Below are 22,914 nucleotides of genomic sequence, written 5' to 3' on the forward strand. Positions count from 1 at the left end.
AACTCTACTCCTTCTTGGGAAACGGTTGATCTTAATTATGCAAACTTGGGACCTAATTTTTCTCCGCACTTTGAGAAGCCAATCAGCTTCCAGTTACAAAGGCTCACCTAGTTGCTGATGGACAGATTTGGGAAAGTGACTTCCAGTACATGGAGGTTATGCAGACGAAACAGTTAGGCATGTTTTTACAAGAAAAACCAGGCCTTTGAATATGCTGCCCTGTACATCAAGGGTCCCCAAATCCCAGGCCGTGGACCCGTACAGGTCCATGACCTGTTAGGAACCAGGCCACACAGCAGGAGGTGAGTGGTGGGAGTGGCAAGTGAGCTAGTGAGGCTTCATCTGTATTTGCAGCCGCTCCCCAGCGCCAGCATCACCGCCTCAGCTCCGCCTCAGATCATCGGGCATTAGATTCTCATAGGAGCACCGGTCCCTGGTGCCCACAAGGCTGGGGACCCCTGCTCTACATAGTGCTGTGGTCGCCTTCAGTGCTAATTAACAATGCTGCTTCTGCTCAAAAATGTTCCATGAATTTCTTAAAAAGTGGAAAAACCTTTGCAAATTAAGCAGGCACTGATTTTTAAAATAAAACTATTCCATTTCAAGTGTTGTGAAAATAAAGAATTTTTAAGCCAAGTAATAATGGCCCTAGTAAAACAAACAAGGTATGACTCTAAAATAATGTGACTTTGTGTTATGCTGCTGATGGCTAAGTCCATATATTTTTGTGTTGACATTTGTCCAGCGGACACAAAGGACCTACTGTGTGGAGGGCTGGGCCTTGGTGTGAGGGGAAATGTAACTGAGTCGAGAACCTGCCGATGGCAGGTGGCTCCTGGCTACAGAGACAGCCAGGCTCCCGCAGGAATGACAGGACCGCTCAGGAGGGTGGGTCATGTGCTGCAGAATCCGGAAAAGAAGTGACTTGTAGCTGGAGGTGTGGTCAGGAGAAGCTCAGAGAGTGAACCAGGAAGGTATCAGTTAAATGAGAGGACATGGGGAGAGGGGCGTTGGCAGAGCAGCTGCAGCACTGGCCGGGGGCCAGGCCGTACTGGCCAGGACATTGGGTCGCACTGGCCGGGAGGCCGGGTGGCCCTGGCCGGGAGACCGGGCCGCACTGGGAGCAACGAGCAGCTCACTGTGCCTGGAACAGAGTATGCAAAACAGGACAAGAGGAAGTTAGAGACGAGAAACCGGAGGCTGGCTGTGGGAAGCCTGATGCTCCAGGCCTGACAGAAAAAAAAACATTTATGTTTTACATGTTCTTTCTGTCTGTTTCCTTTTCCCGACACCCGGATTCACTTCCCAGTGCACAGATGCCCCACCTAGCACTACACAGTAACGAAGTCAGACTACGTGCTCAGAAGAAAGGCAAAACGGCCTGCATCATCCACCAAAGTCACTCTCCGACTGAAGGAATGAGTGATGAGGGCCAGACCGAACTGAGAAATAAGAGACTGTTAAAGACTTAAAAAGAAAATTCACTTATCTGCCAATATTTACATGAACGCATATTACTTCACAGGTTCTTCTAGGCACCTGTCTATTCCACAAATTTATAATACACGAGCTAATAAAATATTGTTAGTTTCCTTTCCTAATAAAATTACTTCATTCCAGTTCACGTAACTGAACGTATTTAATAAATGTGCCTTCTGAAATACAGGTTAACTATTTCTACCACATTCATTGTTGCACATAACGATGTTCTTCCTTTCAAAACTGAATAAAGAATGACTAAATTAAAGGCCTGAGTGACAATTCTACTACAGGTGTCCCTCACCTTCTAGCACAGAAGGAAGCTGGTGCCACTGGCTGAAAATTGTATTTATCCCACAAGATTTTAACGATTAGAATAAGAGGTCTGATGCCTTAGAAGAAAACCTTTCATAAGCACATGAAAACTTCCGGTGAAACTGTCCTACGTTGGTGTCTTGCCTTTTAGCATTTAGAGCGCCACGGAGGGACATTGTGGGTGGGTCATTCGTAAACCCTGCCCTGACCTGGAAGTTGTCCTCTTACTGCCAACAGTCCATGCACACTATGGATTTCTCTGAGAACCTTCCAGTGTCCACACTTGGAGGCCCTGAAATGATACTGATCTGTAGGGTGAACAGTTCCCACTACGTATGCAGCATGAATGGACTGTGCTCTACGAAACCACACCGCAGTTGCGCACCTGACTCATGATCTGATCTGGCCTGAAGATCTTTTAAGCCTGAGGCATTAGCTTACAAGAGAAATTGGTACCCTGTGACACAATTTGAAGGATAAAATGCAGTCGACTGAGAGGTTACTTTAAACAAGGGATACCTGCGTTCTGAATTAATTTAGCCTCTCTCTTCCCAGGAGCTGCCAAGCATTGGAGCGCTTGCGGGACTTAGCTCTTCACCCAAGTCAGTTCAGGTAAACTCCTGAAAGGGAATAACGCCGCTCATTGACCCGCATCCTCTTAAGACATTCCTTCTGCTTATTGAATGAAAATTCTACGAGGGAAAAGTACTTACAAAGATAAGAGAAAGACCACTGTTCCCTGCAGGTTAACCAGCACGGCGAGGGTCCTCCAGGAGCGGATGAAGTACCCCAACAGGGCATACTGGGCAATGCCGACTGCGAAGAAGAGGCCACCGATCGACCCTAATCCGGGGAAAAGAGACTGTTACTGGAGAGGCACCTCGTGCAGACCATTTCCCGCCCGAGTCACAGAGCCAATGTCCCTGTGAGATGTCAGCAGAAAAGAAAAACCTACACAAATACCGAGCCTCCGATGGTAAAATAGGAGACCGGCAAAGGAGTGGAAAGGGTGGACCACCTGTGGTCCAGACGAATTTGCGGGACCGTGCCCAAAAGCTTTCTGCGTGGCATGTGGTACTGACATCTGCCTGAAGCCGTGGCCGGGGCTTGGAAATGCTGTCACGTGCTGATAAGGTTTCTAGGTCATGAGATTATTGTGATACTGAGACTTCGTCTTTGTCACACGAGTTGTCCCTGAAATCCTTATTTTAAATCACAGCCGACCTCCCCATTCTCCCCATTGCCCTTCCCTACTTATCACCATCAGATGGATCACACGTCTATTTATTTGTTTCTTGCTGTCTCTCCCAAGTAGAACATACGCTCCAGGAAGAGTGAATTTTTGTCACCACACTAACAGAAAAAAAAAAAAATCAACCACGCGATCATTAAGAATCTGATATTTTTTGAAATAAATGCTGACTGAGATGGGTATTAAACCCACAGGCTTGCCCAATAAGCTTGCAAATTCTATGGGGCTGTCACACTTTCCATAACTGTATCACTGTTAGTAGCAGAAATAGCTACTATTGATATAATAGCTACTACATATTAAGCATTAAGCCTTTTGCATATGTTGCCCTGCAAAGCCATCGCCATTATTAGCCATGGACGGAGTGAGAAAACAGCTCAGAGCGGTCAGGTGCCGCTGTCCGCGGACACGGAGCTGTGTGTGGCGAGGCTGGGACTGGTACCCTGGCTGGTCCGATTGCAGAGCTCGAGTTCTGTACCCGCCGCCCCCCCCCCCCACCACCACCACCACACACACATACGGAGCCCAGTTCTAGGTGCAGGTGGCTTCCGCGGGCACCCCAGAGCAGGACTTTGTTGATGCTGTTACAAAAGTTTTCTACGACAATCCTATACATGTTTTCTTTTATTCCCGTTCACAGATTATCAACCTATAACTAAAAATAGTTAACTAACTTTACACTGTTCGCCCGAGCAAGGCAAAAGCGAGAGCTGACGTGACAGCATGTCTGGCATGCTGGGGGCGGCAAATCAGAGCACGTGGTCTGATAAGCAAGGGGACGGGGGAGCGGGATGTCCCCGGAAATTTAAGATAATCAAAGGCTATCACAGGTTCATTACAGTGCATCAGACAGCACCTGGCTTCCAAAAGGAAGGCCTTCTGTCATTGCCTAGAACAGATCCGAGCACTCGGTGTCCACCGACAGCAATGTAGGCAAAAAGAAGACAGCACACAGGACGGGACCTTTTCGGAGGGGCCAAGTTCAGACCCAAGTCTGCCACATGTTGCTGTGTGACTTTGTGTAAATCGCGAAACGTCTCTGGGCTTCACGTTCCTCATCAGGGAAAGAAATAACAACACCCACCTTGCAGAGTAGTTGCTGGTTTCAGATGAAATAACGCATGCTATACGGAGGTTAGTTATACTAGCCTACCGTAACATTATATCCATTAACCTTCCCCCAAAAGCCACCTGGAGGTGCGTGTTTATTACAAGACACTGACTACCTAGCACTCCTTCCTAATTCCAAGCACGCTCGCTTTTTGTTCTGGAGAGCTGACCGCCCCTTACTGCATTCCCGTGGTTCCAGTGGGAGCTGCCCATCAGAGCTCCCCTAGCCGCGGGCTCTCCCAGCCGGGCCCGTCAGAGCTTGCACGCGGGATTTTAAATACTGGACTTCGTGGGGAACCCTGAGAGCTGACGGGCCCCCTCCCTGATGAGCAGAGGAAGCTTCTCAGAGAGGATGGGAACCGAGACGAGAAGCACCTGACTTCTGGGTTCCAGGCACCTCCAAGGCCTGGCTCTGCTGTGGTCTGGTCACGTTAACCACATCATTTTCCTCTGTCCATAGATCAGTCAGAGCGGAATCTCTGTCACCAACAGTAGGACCTGGTATCAACTGGATATCATGAACAAAAGGAAATGATTCAGACGTTCTACTCTGATGACTTTAAACATTGTAATGACGTTACCTCGAAGATGATGGAGATTCTTTTTGTGAAAGAAAGCAACCCTTTGTCTTTAAGGGACCAATGGACATTCATATCTAGTGCCCAGCAAGAAGCTGCACATGTAAGCCAGGAAATGACAACAGGGATGCACGACGGAGAAATGCAGATGTGGTAAAGCTCTGGGTTATTTGGTTTAAAAAGGTAATGACAAAACGAACATTTCAAATCACCACTCTTGCATACTGCAATTCTGGAATGCCATACGTGGTTTTGTAACTGTTTATGGGCCTTTGGAAATTTTTGCCTGTTTTTCAGATTTCTGTTTAAGTTAATTTCGAGCCTGTTATTCCTGTTCAGTTTGTACTAATAAAAGTCTAATTTCAGCAGATGAGGAAATAATGTACAATAATGACTTCATTTCTGTAAATGGCACCAATGGTCCAGTTTGCAAGCATAAGCCAGGAACTCTCCTCGATTCCTTCTTCTCTTCCCCTCTCTGCTGATTCTTTAAAAAGCCTTGTTTCCACCCAAATCCAGCTCAAATGCACCCTCTTTCCTCCTCCTCCACTGGCCACTGTTCACCCCTCGTCTAACCCACCATCGGGTTTCACGAGGCTTCCTGAATGAACACACAATTTCCACTCTTGCTCCTCTACAATCCGTTCTTCACATACCTATGAGAGCGACCTCTCTGCAAGATCCTATCGCTCCTCTATTAAATTTGCCCACTGGCTTCCCCCACTGCACTTCAAGTAAAAAAAGAGAAATTCCTCGTTTGGCCTCTCATGGGCCCCATATCACCTCGTCCCTCCGACTTGGCCTTACCTCCACCTCTCCCCCCTCCCCACACTGCCTCGGGCCCTCGGAGAAGCTCATTCCTGCGTTCTTTATACTTCCCTTGTATATATTTCTGGATTTTATTTTACAACGGACATCAATTCTTTTGTTGTAAGGTATTAATATAAACATATAATACATATGTTAATATTAAATTGTTCATAGCTTTAGTATTTTATTTTTCAATTCTCAAGCTTTTCAATCCATTATCTTCCTTTTTCTTGTTAAGCACTACTCTGCAAATGGGTCACAAATCAATGTTTCGGCTTCTACTTATACCTTTCTGTACATGCTTTACTTAGTATTTTATATATACCGCAAACATAATTTTATTATCAAGCATAATTTTTCAAATAATCTTTTTTACTGCTAAACAATTAAGCTACTTCTAACAATCCCCTAATATTAAATATTTAGGTGTTTTATTCTCCAACTTCTTAAAGTTGATGAGCATATCTGAAGCCATCAGAGTGTACAAGGGGTGCCGGAGAGAAGTGAACCAGCTTGGGAAAAAGGGCCGAGGACAAGACTCTGGGGACGCCCCAAGGCAGGGGTGGGGGTGAGAATGGGGGAAGGAAGCCTCCACCAACGAGCTCCAGGTGCCATGAGAATGGTCCCTCTGCCCGGGGGTGCCAGTCAGTGCGCTGGCCTCGGGGATGCTCTCACGGTCACTCTGATCTCACGTGGTGTTTGGCCGCCACCGGGTTCCGCTGCTGCGGGGTTTCCCCTTTCTCCCTTTTTTCTTTGCCACAGATGTTTTAATAGCCTCATCTTAACCCAACTTCAGGGACAAGAACGGGAGGTGTCAGCATTTTAACAGGACTCTGCCACGGCTGTCAGAAAGCGGCCAAGGTACAGGAGACCAGGAGGTCTTTCTTCTTTCACCAAAAAAGGCAACAGGACAGGAATCATCCTGCGTGATCTGGCAGGACAGGGGCAGTCTGTGTGTCAAACAGAGCAGGGGTCATTCTGCTCAGCCTCTGTCTTCCAGTGCCAAACATCAGCCCTCGCCAACTTCAGACGCACCCCGGTGAGAAGGAACAGGCTGAGCAGGCTGGCCCGTGAGGTGACAGACTGCAGTCCCCAGAGGAGAGTCCTCAGGAAACAGGGACATGACATAAGCCTGAGTGTCACCCAGACTCAGGTTATTGGTTACGAGCTGAGTGAAAATGGGCACATCGCCTCACCTTTCAGAGGCTCAGTTTCCTCATCCATAAAATGAAGGTAGAAATTCTTAACTTGTAAGCTCTGGGAATAGTACAGATATGGGTCGAATGCCCCGTGTGGCAGCTGCCACATGACGGATGCTCAGCAAAGGGTATATAATACCCTTCCGCAGACACACTTCTATCAGTCACACAATCGACTTGTTTCCCACATTGGTACGAGGACACCAAAAAGGACTCAATAATTGTCAAGTGAATGAAAAGCAAGACAAATAAAAAGTCCTCACTGCAAACCTACGGTCGACCAAAAAGAGTCCGAGAGGCAGTCACTCTTCCAAGACATTATTTTAAGTCAAACTTTTGAAATCATTTATTTTACTACACTGTCGTTCTCGAGAAAATGATGAGATGGTTAAAAAAAAATAATACGAATATGGCCTCAATGTTGAAACGTAAACATTAGTAAAAAAAAAAAAAAAGAAAGAAAGAAAAAGAAAAAAAAAAGCTCCAAAAGTACTATCTGCTGACTCGAAGGGAACAGTAAAAATGAGAAAGACCTATAAGACGAGGACTTATAAAAGATGCTAAGAAGGCTCTGAGTCAGGGGTGTTTAATATTTCCTATCTCTGACCTATTTTGCATTTTAAGATAAAAAGCAGTTACTGCCCCTCTGAGGAAATGGACGCCCACGATAGCATGGAGGTGATTTGTGAGGCGGGCCCCAGGGGAGACTGTCCGCATTGGAAAACAAATGAAATGACTCCCTCAAGGTCATACAGAACAAACTCAGGAAAGCAAACCTAAGAATCAGATAGGGCACCTCAAGTCCAGGTGCATTTTTAGACTCCAGGGGTAAGCTGGTTCCCTGCGAAGTTTTCGGGGGCAGCTCGCCATCCCCACATCAGCACGGATTTAAGCAGTACCTGCGAGTGCCCAGTAGGCAGTGCCCACGCATTCGTTCAGCAGGACGAAGGCCACCAGCGACATGCCTCCGTTCATCACGCCCACCAGGAAGCGGGTTACCGCAAAGAACTCATACGAGGGGGAAAACCCATTTGCAATAGCGAATAAGATGTCGAGGGCAAAACCTAGGAAGAGAGGAACAGGATTCAATAATCCAGAGGCAAAACAGCATTTGGTGGAAGTAACAAATTATATTCATTAGCTTATAAAGATAAATCTTTGCAAACTTAAAATGTCTGAGCTGTTTTTTTTTTTTAACGGTCTCTCTTACAAACTATAAATAAAAACTGAGTTGTTCTTTCTTTGTTACAAGTTAATATCTGTCAGTCACGCGGTTTTCAATTATTCATGATAATGCTGGAAATTTAAAAAAATCCCAGCTCATGCTCGGCTTGTCAAGAGAACTATGCCGAGTCCCGTAGAGCTCGTTTGAAAAGAATCGACACACAGCCATAAGGAAATGGATCTAGTAGATGCTCTGCATCTTTGTTCTCCGCAGAAACATGGCATAAACCAGAACTTGGAGGGGACAGGAAGCACCATCATCGATGGAAGGCTCACAATGCAAATCTCTGGCCCTCAGCGGCTCTGCTGGTCACGGGAACGAGCTTGGACAGACTCGACTCTGGGTGCAGTCTGGCCTCTTGCCAGTGTAATAAAAACCAGTTCCGTGTCCACATGGCAATTCCCCGGGAACCTTAAGAAAACAGTCCCCTTATTACTTCCCTGAGAGCCTCGGGGAACTGTGTCCTTTTATTCAGCTCGTGAGCACTCTAACGGATTACCTGTGAGATAGACTTTTTTCCTTCCGAAGCGGTCCGAAAGCTGCCCAAAAGAGATCACTCCCACAAACACACCGCTGAAGAAGAAAGAGCTCGCTGCGCTGACTTTGTAAGATCTGTTGGCAATTAGAAACCACTAGAGGGAGAAGAGACAGAAGAGACATTTAGGTCACGGAAGAGGGCTGGATTGAGCTAGCTATTAAAAAAAAACAAAAACAAATGTACAACAAAAACTTGTACACTGTGACTTCTCCACCGCATTACCCACTATTAACCAGAATTCGGTAGAGCATCTATCTTGGATGACATCCAAGGAGAATCTGTCTTCAGAAACGCTAGAAATCATTATTATTATAACGTGCTCCCACAGTACTCTCTCTATATACATCTTATCACAGCACTGAAACAGTATATAGTAGCTAATCATCTATGCATCTGTTGACTGTCTCTCACCCTGAGGCTCTCTGTTTCTAGATAGAAAGAGCCACATTCCATTAATTTCCATTTCTCTGACACCTAACACACTGATACCTAATATACTGGCATATATGAGGTAATAAATAAATGGCCCTTTTCTCCAATAGAGGAATGAGTTTAAAATCCCTTGAGAACTTTTTTCAAATAATTAAACATACAATTACCATATGATCCGATAATTCCACTTTATGGGTATACATTCAAAAGAACTGGAAGCAGGGACTCAAGGAGACTGAATACTAACAAATGTTCACAGCAGCATTATTCACAATAGCCAAAAGATGCGATCAACCCAAAAGTCCATCGACAGATGAATAAACAAACGAAATGGAATATTATACAGCCTTAAAAAGGAATGAGATTCTGACCAGCTACTGCATAGATGAACCTTGAGGACATCAGGCTAAGTAAAACAAGCAGACTGTTGAACAAACTCAGAAAAGAGTGTGGAGGCTTTGCTCAAAATAAATGATAAAGATTTATTCACATAGTTAGGCAAAAATCCAGAAGTGTTCTAAAGAAGGAAAGTTAATATTTCTTACAGTAAAAAGTGCATTCTTGAGAATGATCAGTGCCGCATTCTTAGCCCTAGGATTGGTCCCGGATGGTTATGGGTCAGACGTCAGGCAGTCAGGATGATGGGAATACATGTCAGTCCTTCAACGGGTAATTAGCTAGTCTGGATATGTGGGACCTTGGGGGGCAGGGGTAATTAGAGGGTTATCTGGAGGTTCAGATGTATATCCCGGCACACGAGCAAGCCTAGAGAGTTCAAAGAAGGTCAAGTTCCCAGGCTCATTAGCACGAGAACGGGGTCCTTCCTCGTGCCTCAGCCTTCAAAATGAAGATAATTTTAGCAGGGTGGTTAAAGTGACTCCGTTTTACATATTCCATATCTCCGCTCCTCCCCCCCCCCCAAAAGGAACAAATGTTCTATGATTCCATTTATGAGTATGTAAAAAATATAAACAGAGCCACTGGAAAACCGCGTCGGAGCTGCCGCCCCTGAGGAACGGCCTTGCCCGTCTCATTCCTCAAACCTTCGGAATGTGAACACAGGGCAGAATAACCCCTGGGCTGGGCCGCGGCAGCCTGTATCCCAAACAACTGTGTGTTGTGACTACAGCCCGCAGGTTAGACATTCTTTAGCATTACCATCACTGTTACCTTATCTGCACCTACAGGAATTCCTTCCTTATTAGCTTATTACCACTCACGGAAATGCCTTCTGCATATTTGTGAAATTATCCCCCTTTTCCTTTGTTATTAACACCCCTGGCCTGTGCCTCACCATTAGAATACTGTTTGGGTTTCTGCCCGAATCAGTGCTTCGAGAATAGCTGTTATCCTGGATCTAAATGAACAGTTGCCTCTCACTTAGGCCTTTTCTTTATAGGTCAACAAGTGTGATGTGATTTGCAGTAAGAGATATGTATTTGGTCTTCACTCACCGCTCCCGGCACTTAGCTCCTGAACCCCTGGTAATTTCCTATGCAAGAGCCTTTGTTACGATATTTAGTTTTGTTCCTAGTTCCTAAGCCAGCTTTAGAGCGATAAAGGTGAAAAGGGGCGTCTGGTCATAAGTTTCAACTACACCTGAGTATATGTTCATGCGGTGACTTTTGGAAAGCCTCTTACATGGCGGCTGGTTGCCAGGGGAACCAGCCGCATGATTAGAGGGTTGAAACTTTCAGCCCTAAGCCCCCGGCCTACGGAAGGGGAGAGGGACTGGAGACTGAATCAATCACTAATGCTCAATAATTTAATTGATCATGCCTATGGAATGAAGCCTCCATAAAATCCCAGAGGATGGGGGCCAGGCAGCTCCCGGCCTGGCGAACACGGGGTAGGGGGCGGCACACCCCGAGAGGGCATGGAGGCTCTGGGCCCCTTCTCACACACCTCGCCCTGTCTCGTCCATCTGGCTGTTGATGAGTTACGTCCTTTCATAGGAAACCGGCGATCTAGTAAGTAAAATGCCCTGAGTTCTGTGAGCTGCTCTGGCAAATTAATCTAACCCAAGGAGGAATGCTATAACCTGAAGCCCTGTGTAGCGATGTGGTGAGATGGCCTTCGGTTATAAGTCAACCTGGGTCACAGAGGTAACCTCAGAGCACCAAGACGATGCCCACCTTTCCCCCTTCTGGCCCCTTCCTGGAGTCGGCAGAGGCGGCGATGGAAAGCCCCTTCCGGAGAGCTTGCAAGGACGCCCCTCTCTTGGTCATCCTGCCCCTTCCTCGCCTTTCAGACCGCTCCCTTCCCACACCTCCTGGACCAGTCCCTATGGCCCAAAGCGATCTAACGTCTCTCCTCATCTTGTATTTCCTGCAAATGCAGCCGATAAAGATCTTGACAAAACAGCTTCTATACATCTCTGTGCAACGACAACAACAAAATTCAGGCATTGGAAAATAAACAAGACAACGGCCCCTCCCGAATGCTGTACTTTACTTCTAAATTCGCCTCTGCTTCACATGCAATGCTGAACGAGGTTAATTAACTGGTTTTCTTAGCCCTTCATAGATTTGAAATAGTGAAGTGGGGTGTCATTGCCTGTAGAACCTGTAATCAGGACATTACTGCTCCTGGTGGCAGTCATAATGTAAATTAAGAGAGTAATGGAAACGATACAACAACAAAAAAAATGAACTATGCTTCAGACCTTTTTCATATTCAATAAATATTAATAAATATTCAAATAGTCAATAAATATTTGATTAGTTTCTACTAGGGGTTAATAACAATTCTAAACACCGGGAACACAGATATGAATGATCTAGACATGGTCCCTGCCCACAGTGGAGCAGGACAGACATTAAACCAGTAAACACATGGGAGAGACTGGGAGGGAACCTCTCGAAGGTATTCAAAATAGGCTTCCCTGGGGAGGTGACATTTGTGACCTGAAGGATGAGGAAGTGACCGTTAGGGCGACGGTCCTCAGGTGAAGACACATCGTGTGCCTCTACTGGAGACGGTACGAAACGAGGCTGGTGAGGGGGGCGGCATCAGGTCGTGCAGGACCCTGAGGCATAAGGAGCTGGGGTTTTATTCCAGGGCAAAGAGAAGATGCTGAGATCCTGGATGATGCTCCTAAAGCTCCCTCTTAGGACATGCATTAACAGTGGGAGCGTGGGGGGCTGCTGCAGCAGGAGATAATGACGGGCGTGTGCGGTCGAAGGTTGCTGGTGCGTTTTTTAACACGTGTGGTGTGGACAAGGGCGATCGGCAGAGGAGACGCGCTTGCAGCAGGGCAGCGGGCGGGCCGGGCCGGCTGCGTGGAGCAGCGGGCGGGCGGGCGGGCGGGAGGCGGGGCCGGGCCGCGCTCCCCCTGCCTGGCCGCTTCCTTCTTCGTCTTTGGAAACAGCGAGTGGGAGTGGAGGGTGCCACCGTCTAAGGAGGGAGCCGTCACGCAGGACCCCCTCGGGAGTGGGACGTGGCCCCTTCGAGGGACACGCTGCAGCCCTGCCGGGCCGGGCTGAAGGCGCCTTTGAGCTCGGACAGTTTTCATGTTCTCAGTGTTTCTTGCGGTGATGTCGTGCCTTTCAAACCTGGCCGGCGCCTTCCGCCTTGCTTACCCTGCACCTCCTCCGCTCGTCTGCTCGTATGGCCATGCCGGGCAGGCTCACGCTGATCTGCCTTGTGCTCGATCCACAAGGAGGGGTTAACGTGGCTGCCCCAGAACCAACAGTTCTGTTGACCACATTTGCAGGACTCCTCAAAATCCATCCAAATGGCTCCGACACCATCCTTCCAACAACCACACAGCTCTCAACTGGGATGGCAGTTTTGCGGAGGAGCGGGCCACGGGAGGTTTGACAGCAAATTCCAAATTCTGATTCTCAGGCTGCCAGTTCCAGTGTCAAAGTAATTTCTAGAAATTTTTCTTCAGGTCAGCGCCGGCTGGCCTAACGCATTTCCATGTTTCTCCTGGCATATAGTTAGGCACTGATAGACAAATCACAAGGTTTTAAGAAAGCACATTGGGAACGTGCAGCTGGAACCCAGGCGTCGTCCCCGACAGACCTACGTGAATTGGGTCGTGGACTCAGAAAGGCCAACTCAAGGACGTGGGACAATGTGTTCACCCTTCCACGTCGCTCCTCCCCTACCGTGTGGGATTTTGATTTAAATGTGTGGGGTTTGGTTTTCGATTTTAAAAACGTTTCAAATATAGTTTACATACTTATCATATATCTACTATGTGAACAGAAGAGTTTTATTTTGTCAAAGCTCGAAACAAGATGTATTAAGGGAATGAGCCGACAGCATTTGAGAAAATCTATCGGCATAGCTTGTTTTCAAAGGTCTGGAAAAATGTCGGCCATCAAACCAGACTTGATTGCTAGCTTATTTTCACGCACTTTTGGTTACTATTTAGTACCAAGGTAAAACCCAAACCAGCGTATCACCAGGACATCGGAAATTAAACTGTAATAAATCTGATGAGAGTGACACTCTTGAAAAATGTGTTTTTTATGAGGCTTTAAATTTTAAAAATCATAAATTTATAAGTCACTCAAACCCTTAATTGGCTCAAGACTATTAAAGTGATAACTCTCCTGTAATTTTTTTAAGTGACAAGCCAACTTGTAAAGCTACAGAATAAATGTTCTTTTTTATACCAATTCATTTTGAATTGAAAAATCACTTGCAAATTGAAAAGGCAAGAAATCTTTTCCCATACATTAAGAGAAAAGGAAGAATATAAAGACAAAATATTTTTAGTCTCTCAGGTTGACCTAGCTAAATTTCTTTTTGGTTTATTTTTTTTTTCTTACACTGTACATAAGAATAAACTCAAAATGAATTAAAGACGTACATGTTAAGACCCAAAACCATAAAACTCCTAGAAGAAACCATAGGCAGTAAACTTGCTGGCATTGGTCTTAGTAACATTTTTTTTTTTTTTTTTTTGATATATCTCTTCGGGCAAGGGAAATGAAAGAAAAAAATAAACAAATGAGACTACATCAAACTACAAAGTTCTTGCACAGCAAAGGGAACCATCAACGAAACAAAAAGAACCTACTGAATGAACGGGACAAGCTATTCATCAACAATACATTTGATAAGGGGTTAATATGCAAAATTTATTTTAAAAAAAATCTCATATAACACAACACCAACAAGCAAACAAATAATCCAATTAAAAGATGAACAGAGGACCTGAGTACGCATTTCTCCAAAGAAGACACACAGATGGACAACAGACATATGAAAAGACGCTCAAGGTCACTAATGGTCACAGAAATGCAAATTCAAACCACAATGAGGTATCGCCTCACACCTGTCAGAATGGCTATCTATAATCCATAAGACAATAAACAACAGGTGCTGGCCAGGATATGGAGCAAAGGGAACACTCGTGCCCTGTTGGTGGGATTGCGAGCTGGTGCAGCCACTACGGGAAAACAGTACGGAGGTTACTCGAAAGTTAAAATAGAGCTACCTGATGACCCAGCAATTCCGCTTCTGGGTATTTATGCGAAGAAATCCGAAACACTAACCTGAAAGATCTATGCGCCCCTATGTTCACTGCAGCATTATTTACAATAACCAAGATATGGAAGCAACCTAAGTGTCCATCAACGGATGATTGGATAAAGAAAAAGTGGTAGATATATACAACTGGATATTATTCAGCCATAAAAAGGAGTGAAATTTTACCATTTGAGACAACATGGATGGACTACGGGGTATTATGCTAAGCGACATAAGTCAGACAGAGAGAGACAAATACCATGTGACTTGACTCATATGTAAAATCTAAAGAACAAAATAAATGAACAAACGAAAGAGAAATAGACGCACAGATACTGAGAGCAAACTGTTATTTGCCAGATGGGAGGGGAGTTGGGGGGCTGGGTGAGAAGGTGAAGGGATTAAGAAGTACAAACTGTTAGTTACAAAACAGTCATGGGGATGTGAAGTACAGCATGGGAAACTATGTATGATGTCAGATGGGTACTAGACTGATTGGGGTTATCACTTCATAAGGTGTACAAATGCCCAACCACTGCGTTATACACCGGGAACTAATATAAAAATAATACCGAACGTCAACTGCAATTGAACAATTAAAAAATTTAAAAATCACTAGACACAGTTCATAAGTTCGCTTACTATACTGCATTTTCAAAAAGGATTTGAGGGGCCCAGCGCTGAAAGCACTGGAATCAGGCAAGACTGGGGCCCGACAGCAGCAGCAGCAGGTGCCTCGAAAGCAGCAGATGATAGGAGCATAAACGTGGCAAGTACCAGAGTGAGTACAGAGCCAGGGCCACGCAGCGCCTTCCAGCTCTTCAGGAGGAAAGAGGGCAGGCCAGAGCCGTGAAGCGGTGGAGGTCATTACTACCAACTGGGTATTAAGGAAGCATCGGGGAGTTTTTTTTGTTTACTGTTTGAATTCCTACTGCTTAGAGGACGAGACTGAGGGGCGCCTCCCACAAGGAGGTACAGTATTGGTGCATGGCAAGCAGGGGGGCAGCAGACATGGGTGTGGGCGTTGAAGGCCGCCCCAGCGAGCGGGGCAGTGGACAGGACGGGGCCTCAGAGAGCGGTGCGGGTTCGAGCTGGATATAGAGACCTGCGCTGAGGCCTCCAGACAGGTGTCATCGGAAGCCACCAGCATGTGTTAGAGCAAGCGCAGACTGAGTAAGACTTGAAGTTCTAAAAGAAGAAAATGCATCTTGAAATCATCAAAACTTAAGCTTTATGAAAATGTCATAAACATAACCAATCATTTTTCTGAGGTGGCAGAAATGATAATGTGAAAAATTAAATTACTGTTTTAAAATGGACTGCATGCTTATATAATCCTCAAATTAAATTAGTATTTGAGTAATAAAAATATATATCAAAGATATGTCCAGTCAGAAAGCTGTAGTACCCTTGAACCAGATAATTAATAACCAACTTTTACATAATATTCTCCTCTAATCCCAGAGACCACCTTTGAGAATAGGTGTATCATTATTATTATTCCCAATTTATATAGAATACAACTGTAGCCCAGACATGATCACACCAGACTGAGGGGTGGAGGCCGGATCTGGTGTCAAGACATGTGCCTCAAAGTCTCCTTCTCCGAGTGCTACACGCCGGAGTCAGTCAAGCCCTAGGCCTCTGGAGTGAATGAGTCACAGAGCACTGTGCTTGAGTGTGTTAAACCAAAAACGCGGAAATTACAACGTGCGGGGTAAAGACTTTCTATTTTCTAACCCTTAGCGTGTGTTCCACTCGGGAAGCTATGAGAAAATCAACCGAATGCCACGAGGAATCACAGAAGCGAGGAGGGCCTGTGGTTTAGGGTAGCAGAGCCGGGAGCTGGTGGAGAGAAGGAAGGAAAGGAAGGTTCCACGCTGGACCGGAAGCGGAGGTGAGCTGGGCTGGGGAAACTCGGGGCGAAGGCTGGCGGTGAGACGCAGAGAATGATGTATCTTAAAACCGGCTTCTAAAGCGGTCTTTTTTGTGTGTGGTTTATTTTGTTCTGCAGTGTATGTTGTAAATACGAACAGTCTGTAAAATTTCTGTTTTTTAATCACGCTTTTACTATTTAGTGTTGGTCTACGTGACATCCCAGGGGCGCAGATAAACCACGCCCAGGTGAGGTGATGAGGTGTTTCTCAAGGGGGTCACGAGCATCAGGGGGACTGCGGAGCAAGAACCCCGAGAACGGACGGCCCGTCGCTGCCTCTGCCCTGAGCCGCTTCTCACGGGCGCTGCCCATGTCCCAGACTTGTCCGTCTCTGCTCTGTTTTCTCCTCTTCCCTGAACCACCCCCTCTTTCCTTCTCCCCTCCAATGTAAGGTGGTGACATTTCTCGGAACAAGAGTTGAGGAACATGTGGACAAACGCGCTTTCACCACAGGCCGTGCTGACGGAAGGGGCGGTGGGTGGTGGACAGAGGCCCTTCACCCCAAGCGTGGGTCGGCTCCCTCCCCCAGGGGGCTGTGCCCCTCCTGCCCTCGTTTTGGCACAGAAGGGGAATGGCTGTGCATCACCCACATGCATCATGTCGGACCACAGCCCCGCCGCCCCCAGAGGAGGGCTCAGGTCCCCAAGGGAAAACAAACATTCCTCCCTCCGCGTTCGCCAAGAAGCCTGGCGCTGCCGGGAACCGGCTGCACTGGTACGGGCCGTGACCTGGCCCTCCGCACCCACCCCGGCCTCGGCTGCTCCCCTGGCGAGCCCCCATTCCCCGCGACACACCTCCTCTCCCCTGACGTCCTGCCTGATCCACTGGAGAAACGCTGCCCGCTCTCTCCTTGTCGCCACCTCCCTCTCCACGATGGGGAAGCACCTGTGTCTCGTCTCCCGTGATGCTGTGCGCGTCTTAAGGGCGCAGGTGCACATCGAGTGCTTACCTGACGGGGCCAGGACTAGCTGAATATCTGACGACTTATTCACGGACTAAGAGAGACTGCTGCAGCCCTACAGGCATCTTCAAAGACGATACCTCAATGTCACGACTCCCAGCACCAAGCTGTGAGGGTAGGGACATGCGGGGAACTAGCTCACTGGCTACCTCCTCCTGGGAGCCACCGAATGGCATTCTCATCAGAGGCGATGTGAGGTCGGTTTGGAGTTTGAGGGGCTTTTCTTCTCCCTATAGCTGATCGGACATACGGAATACTTTGGTTTTATTTTTTTAGCCTCCACATTCGTGAGAAAGAAATCTAAGAAGAAGAAGAAAAAAGGAGGAGAAGACAACCGTGGCGGTTTTCTGGGAACCTGGATGGAAAAGCTGTAAAGGCAACACCTGCACCACCGACACACACACTTCCCGAAGCCTGGGCAGCGGAAGCAATGTGGTCCCCGCTCCACTTGGTCCCCACCGGAGAGAAGCGGGAGGAGTGAGGGCCAAGAACTCGGCCGTGAATGACACACGCAACAGCAATGAGCCCGTAAGCCAGGCGGGGCCCGCGGCAGGCCCGCGTGGCCCCTCGGCCCCTCGCCTGACTGCCGCGTCTGTCCTGAAAGGCGGAGCTGTTCAAGGGCCCAGTGTACGTCACCGTCACCGGGCCCGGCTCGGCGTCCCCCGGAAGGCGAGCTGACCCCACGGCTGTCCTGCCTGATCGTAAGGAACAAGGAAGAAAGACCGAGGCAGCTCCCCCCGGCCGGCGGGGCAGGCCACCAACGCGGGCAGACGAGGCCGGGCACGCGCTTGCCGTTCGAGCACCTTGTGGCCTGGAGTCTTGCTGCGGTAAAAACCAAGTCCTATGACGAGCGCCATGGCCGGACGCAGACGCCCGGCGTCCGCGCTGCAGGGCTGCAGAGCGGGCACACACAGCAGCGCCCGCACCCCGCGCATCCCCCTCAGGCCTCTGCTCCCCTCCCACGGCGAGCTGCGAAACGCTCTGTGGAAAGTTCCGAACCGTTCCGATAACAATTCCAACCCAACTAACCCAACTTCAGCTCCCTCCACCCCCACTGTCCTGTATTCCTTATAGCTTTGGACAGGAAAACCTCCCTTCGGGAGGAAGTCAGGTGACCAGAGACCGCCTGTGACTAGGGGGTGCTCGGACAGGGTATTTCAGGAACAGTTTCATGGTGATTAACTAACTCGCTTCATTTCAGTGTAGTTGTCAGTCTGAATTACCACTTAATGGGTGAAGTGTGCGGGCTATAACAATCAGCAGTATAGGCGTAAGGAAGCAAGACATTAAAAAAAAATTAGCCCCTAAAGCAATTATCGCAGTGAATTTTTCAAATAGTTTTAATATTCTGTCTTTTGACCCCAGGGTATTGCTTGGGGAAAATATATTAATCTCAAGATAATAATAAGTCAATTTCAGTTGTTCAATACCTACGATGATATTAAAGGTTCCAACCTTACTCTTTTTGGTTGCAAACATTAATTAAGCATGATAATTATACGTCTCTGTGATAGTTGGTGCTTTCTGAAAGTCAGAGCTCAGGGAATAATTTGAATACGGTAGACGGCAATTTGCTACATAAATTCAGTCCAATGGCTATCAGCTCATTTTAAAATAGTCAAGACTCCTAGGTTAGAGAGTTTTTTGGGGTTTTTTTACATTAATACCAAGTTAATCATGTCTACATAACCTTTAACTCACCCTCCCCCAAACGCTCCATGAATATGTCTGCAAGGCCTGATCTGAATGTAATAAAGTGCAAGGTGCGAGCTTCACGATGCGTATTTTTAACACAATCTCCTTCGACTGTGAAGTCCCGTGGACTCTATCTTGATGTTTATTTTCCTAAGTTGTACACGAGAGGTCAGCAAGACTTCAGCCTTGTGCTTTTGACTCTCGTTTCGCACCAAACGATTCCAACGAGATTCTTTTGTCCAAGCTGTACTCTGTTTTCCTTCTCTTCTCTGTTTTAAAGTACAGTGGGCATGCACTATTATGTTAGTTTCAGGCGTGCGGCACAGCCATTCGACATTTACACGCCTGACAATGTGCTCACCACGACGTCTAGTAATCGCGTGTCGCCGACGAAGTTACTACGATAACGACTATGCTGAACGTTACGTCCCTGTGACATTTAATAGCTGAAAGTCTGTGTTTTTTATTCTGTCTTCGCCTTTTTCACCCGTCAGCCTAGCTCTGCCCCCTCTGGCTCATCAGTTTGTTCTCTGATTCTATGACGCTATTTTTGTTTTGTTTGTTCGTTCATTTTTTTTTTATTTTTTTTAGATTCCACATATAAGTGAAATCGCATGGTATTTGTCTTTCTACCTCTGGATAACGGGCATAACCTTTTTTTTTTTTTAATGTACTCTAATTGTATTTTAATGTATTCTGTGTGATGTGGTTCTAAAAGTATGTAGGAAAATGTTTAAGATAATTATATTATAAACAGGGAAGGCAAAGTAATTAAAGTGAGGTAGTTTCTGTATGTCACTCAAATTAGTGATTTGATAATATCAGTAGACTATGATAAGTTATGTATATATAATGTAATGCTAAGAACAATTGCTAAAAAGCTATACAAAGAGATACACTCAAAAACACTACAGGTAAGTCAAAATAGAATTCTAAAAAAATGTCCAAATAACCTACAGGAAGGGAGGAAAAATGAGAGAAATAAGAGAGAACAAATAGAAAATAAAATAAATAAAATGGAAGAGGCATGCCCTAACATAAATAATTATATTAAGTGTAGATTAGCTCAACACACAAAGACTGAGGCTGGCAGTGTAGATTTCAAACCTGCCCCAATTACATGCTGTCCACAAGAAACAGACTTCGCATATGATGCTATCGGCAAGTTAAAAGTAAAAGGAGAAAAAAAAAAATCTACATCATGCTAATGCCAATCCCAGAAAACAAGAGTGGCTATCAGATTAAGCACATTTTTGAGCAAAAGAAATGACCAGGGACGGACAGTGACATTACAAAATCATTAAAAGGTCGAGCCACCGAAAAGACACAGCAACCATGATACGTATACACCAAACGACAGAAGCAAAAGCTGAGAGGAGTTAAAGGAGACATCAACAGATCTGCAGCTATAATTAGAGACACGGACGCTGGCTGCTGCTGCCGCCAAAAGGGGCACGTTTATGAAACCCGGGAAGGCGGTGCTGGTCCGAGCCAGAGGCGGCGCCGGATGCAAAGCGCTCGCTGCCAAGAACATCGATGACGGTACCTCGGACTGCCCCTAAGGCCAGGATCGGGGCGGCCGGGGCTAACAGTTGTTCCGGCAAAGTGACAGCCACCTTGGGCGAGGGGGAAATTGCCGAGAGGTCAAAGATCAAGTCTTTCGTGAAAGTTTGTAACTAGAATCTCCTCACGTCCAGAAGGTACTCTGTGGATATCCCCCTGGACAGAACTGTCAGCCACGAAGATGTCTTCAGAGACCTTGCTCTGACATGCAAGGCCTGACAGGAGGCCAAGGTCAAGTTCGAAGAGAGGCACAAGACTGGCAAAAACAAATGGTTCTCCCAGAAGTTGTGGTTGTAGATCTTTTTTGTTTTGGTCATTAAAAGTCCTCAAAAAAAGACATGAACACTCCTCTCTCAAAAATCTGTAGAACAACTAGAGAAAATCAGCAAGGAAAGGATACAGAAGAACTCAAAAGCACCATCAACCAATAGGCTATAAATAATATTTATATAACACTCCACCTTACAGCAGCAAAACACACATTGGTTCAAGCGCCAATGGGTCATATACCAAGAGAGACCATATCCTGGTCCACAGAAGAAAACTCGGCACATTTAAAAGAAGGGAAATCATACAGAGTGTGTCCGCTGGCCACAATAAGAATCAAACTAGAAATCAAAGAGACAAAGTTAATAGGAAAATCTACGAATACCAAGAAACTAATCAATGTACTTCTAAATAATCCATGGGTCAAAGAGGAAGTTTTTAAGAGGAAAAAAAAAAAATACACTGAGCTAAATAAAAATGAAAATACAACATACCAGTATTTGTGGGACACAGTTAACACCATCCTGAGAGAGAAATGTATTGCACTGAATGCTTATATCTGCAAAGAGAAATACTCTTAATAATTTAAGCTACCACCTCAAGAACCTAAGAAAGCAAAAAGAAAAATATACCCAAAGTAAGCAGAAGGAAGGAAATAATAAAGAGCATAAATCAATAAAATTGAAAATGAAAAAACAACAGAAAACAAGCAATTAAACAAAATGCTGGTTCTTTAAAAAGATCAATAAAATTGGCAAACCTCTAATAATGACAGACAAGCAATTAAATAAGAGAGAAGACATGAATTACCAATATCAGGTGATAAAAGAGGGGATATAACCTTGGGACTCCAAAGACATCATGAGGATAGTAAGTACCACTATGAACAATTCTACACATACAGGTTCACAGCTTAGATGAAATAGGCCAATTCTTTGAAAAGTACAGCTGCCACAACTCACCATACAAACAGATCATTTAAATAACCCTATAACTATTAAGGAAATTGAATTCATAATTTTTAAACTCCCCTAAAAGAACTCTATGGACTGAGATGATTTCCATGGAAATTCTGTAAAATCTTTAAAGTAACACCAATTCTACACAATCTCTTCCAGACAATAGGAACACTTATTTTTTGAAGTTATATTACCCTGATGCCAAAACCAGACAAAGGAAGTATATTAAAAAAAAAAGAAAACTACAGACTGATATCCATCACGAATATAGAATCCAAAACCCTTAACGCAATATTAGCAAGTGGAATTCAGCAATATCTGAAAAGAACCATGTGCGATCCAGAGACGCAAGGCCGGTTCAACACTCGAAAATCAACCTGTACTATATTAGAAGGTAGAAAAGGAAAAAAAAAAAAAAAAAATCAAACGATCACTGCAATTGATGCAGATAATTGCATATTGATGTACATGACAAAATTCAATACACATTCATGATAAAAAACTCAAAAAAATATTTGAAGAGATATATATACGTATATATAATTCGAATGGGGGGACTTCCAGAGTGGCAGTGGGCAGCCATGTAGCGAGCGGGGAGCAGGCGAAGGGCACGGCCTTTTAAGAGGCGGTACCCGTGCTCTCCAGCTGAGCATGAGCTTGGCCCTCACGCCCCAGGCTTTCCCTTCACCACGCTGAGTGCCCTCCGCTCATCTACCTCGGGCTGACTCGGAAGGCACTGTCCTCGCCAGACCCTTCTTGGCTAGCAAAGCCCCCTGGAAAGTAACACGAGATGGCCCCGTTTATACTTGAAATCGTCCAGTCGAGGCGATATCATGGACTTAGACGTGAACTGTGCATGTTACAGGCGGCTCATTACATTTCTCTCTCTTTTAACTCTGTTAATTTTTGCATCTGTAATAAAGAAACATGGACGTTTTAACTCGCTTTTAAAAAGGATGCTGTAACCGAAGTGCAGCTCTTTGGGAGTTTGTATCTTACTTCATCTAACTGATCTGGTGAGACTCATGCTTCTCCCATTTTATTATAAGGAAGAAAAAATAATGTGTCTTTTCATAGGAGAGTCTCATTTAATTCTTAAAATGAAAGT

At 45.8% G+C, this 22,914-nt stretch overlaps 1 protein-coding gene and 1 pseudogene across 4 annotated transcripts in view; one reads left to right on the top strand and one right to left on the bottom strand.

Annotated features, from left to right (window-relative positions):
• SLC22A15 (solute carrier family 22 member 15) overlaps positions 1–22,914 on the bottom strand; it is a 52,903-nt gene that overhangs the window by 18,673 nt on the left and 11,316 nt on the right. For 3 of the 4 annotated variants that reach the window (XR_004955252.1, XM_016124343.2, XM_036235041.1), the window contains 3 exons: positions 8,468–8,600; positions 7,643–7,807; positions 2,508–2,637 (listed from right to left, as the gene is read on the bottom strand). Coding sequence is in view for 3 of the 4 variants with exons in the window: in XM_016124343.2 (XP_015979829.2) it covers positions 2,508–2,637; positions 7,643–7,807; positions 8,468–8,600 (428 nt within the window). In the remaining variant the exon portion in view is untranslated. Of the gene's footprint in view, positions 1–2,507; positions 2,638–7,642; positions 7,808–8,467; positions 8,601–9,105; positions 9,271–22,914 lie in introns of those variants that run through there. The other variant, XM_036235042.1, reaches the window with a different exon arrangement.
• LOC118612908 lies at positions 20,478–20,877 on the top strand (annotated as a pseudogene).

The sequence above is a fragment of the Rousettus aegyptiacus genome, unplaced genomic scaffold (genome assembly GCF_014176215.1).
Source record: "Rousettus aegyptiacus isolate mRouAeg1 unplaced genomic scaffold, mRouAeg1.p scaffold_m13_p_17, whole genome shotgun sequence".
Classification (NCBI taxonomy): Eukaryota; Metazoa; Chordata; class Mammalia; order Chiroptera; family Pteropodidae; genus Rousettus; species Rousettus aegyptiacus.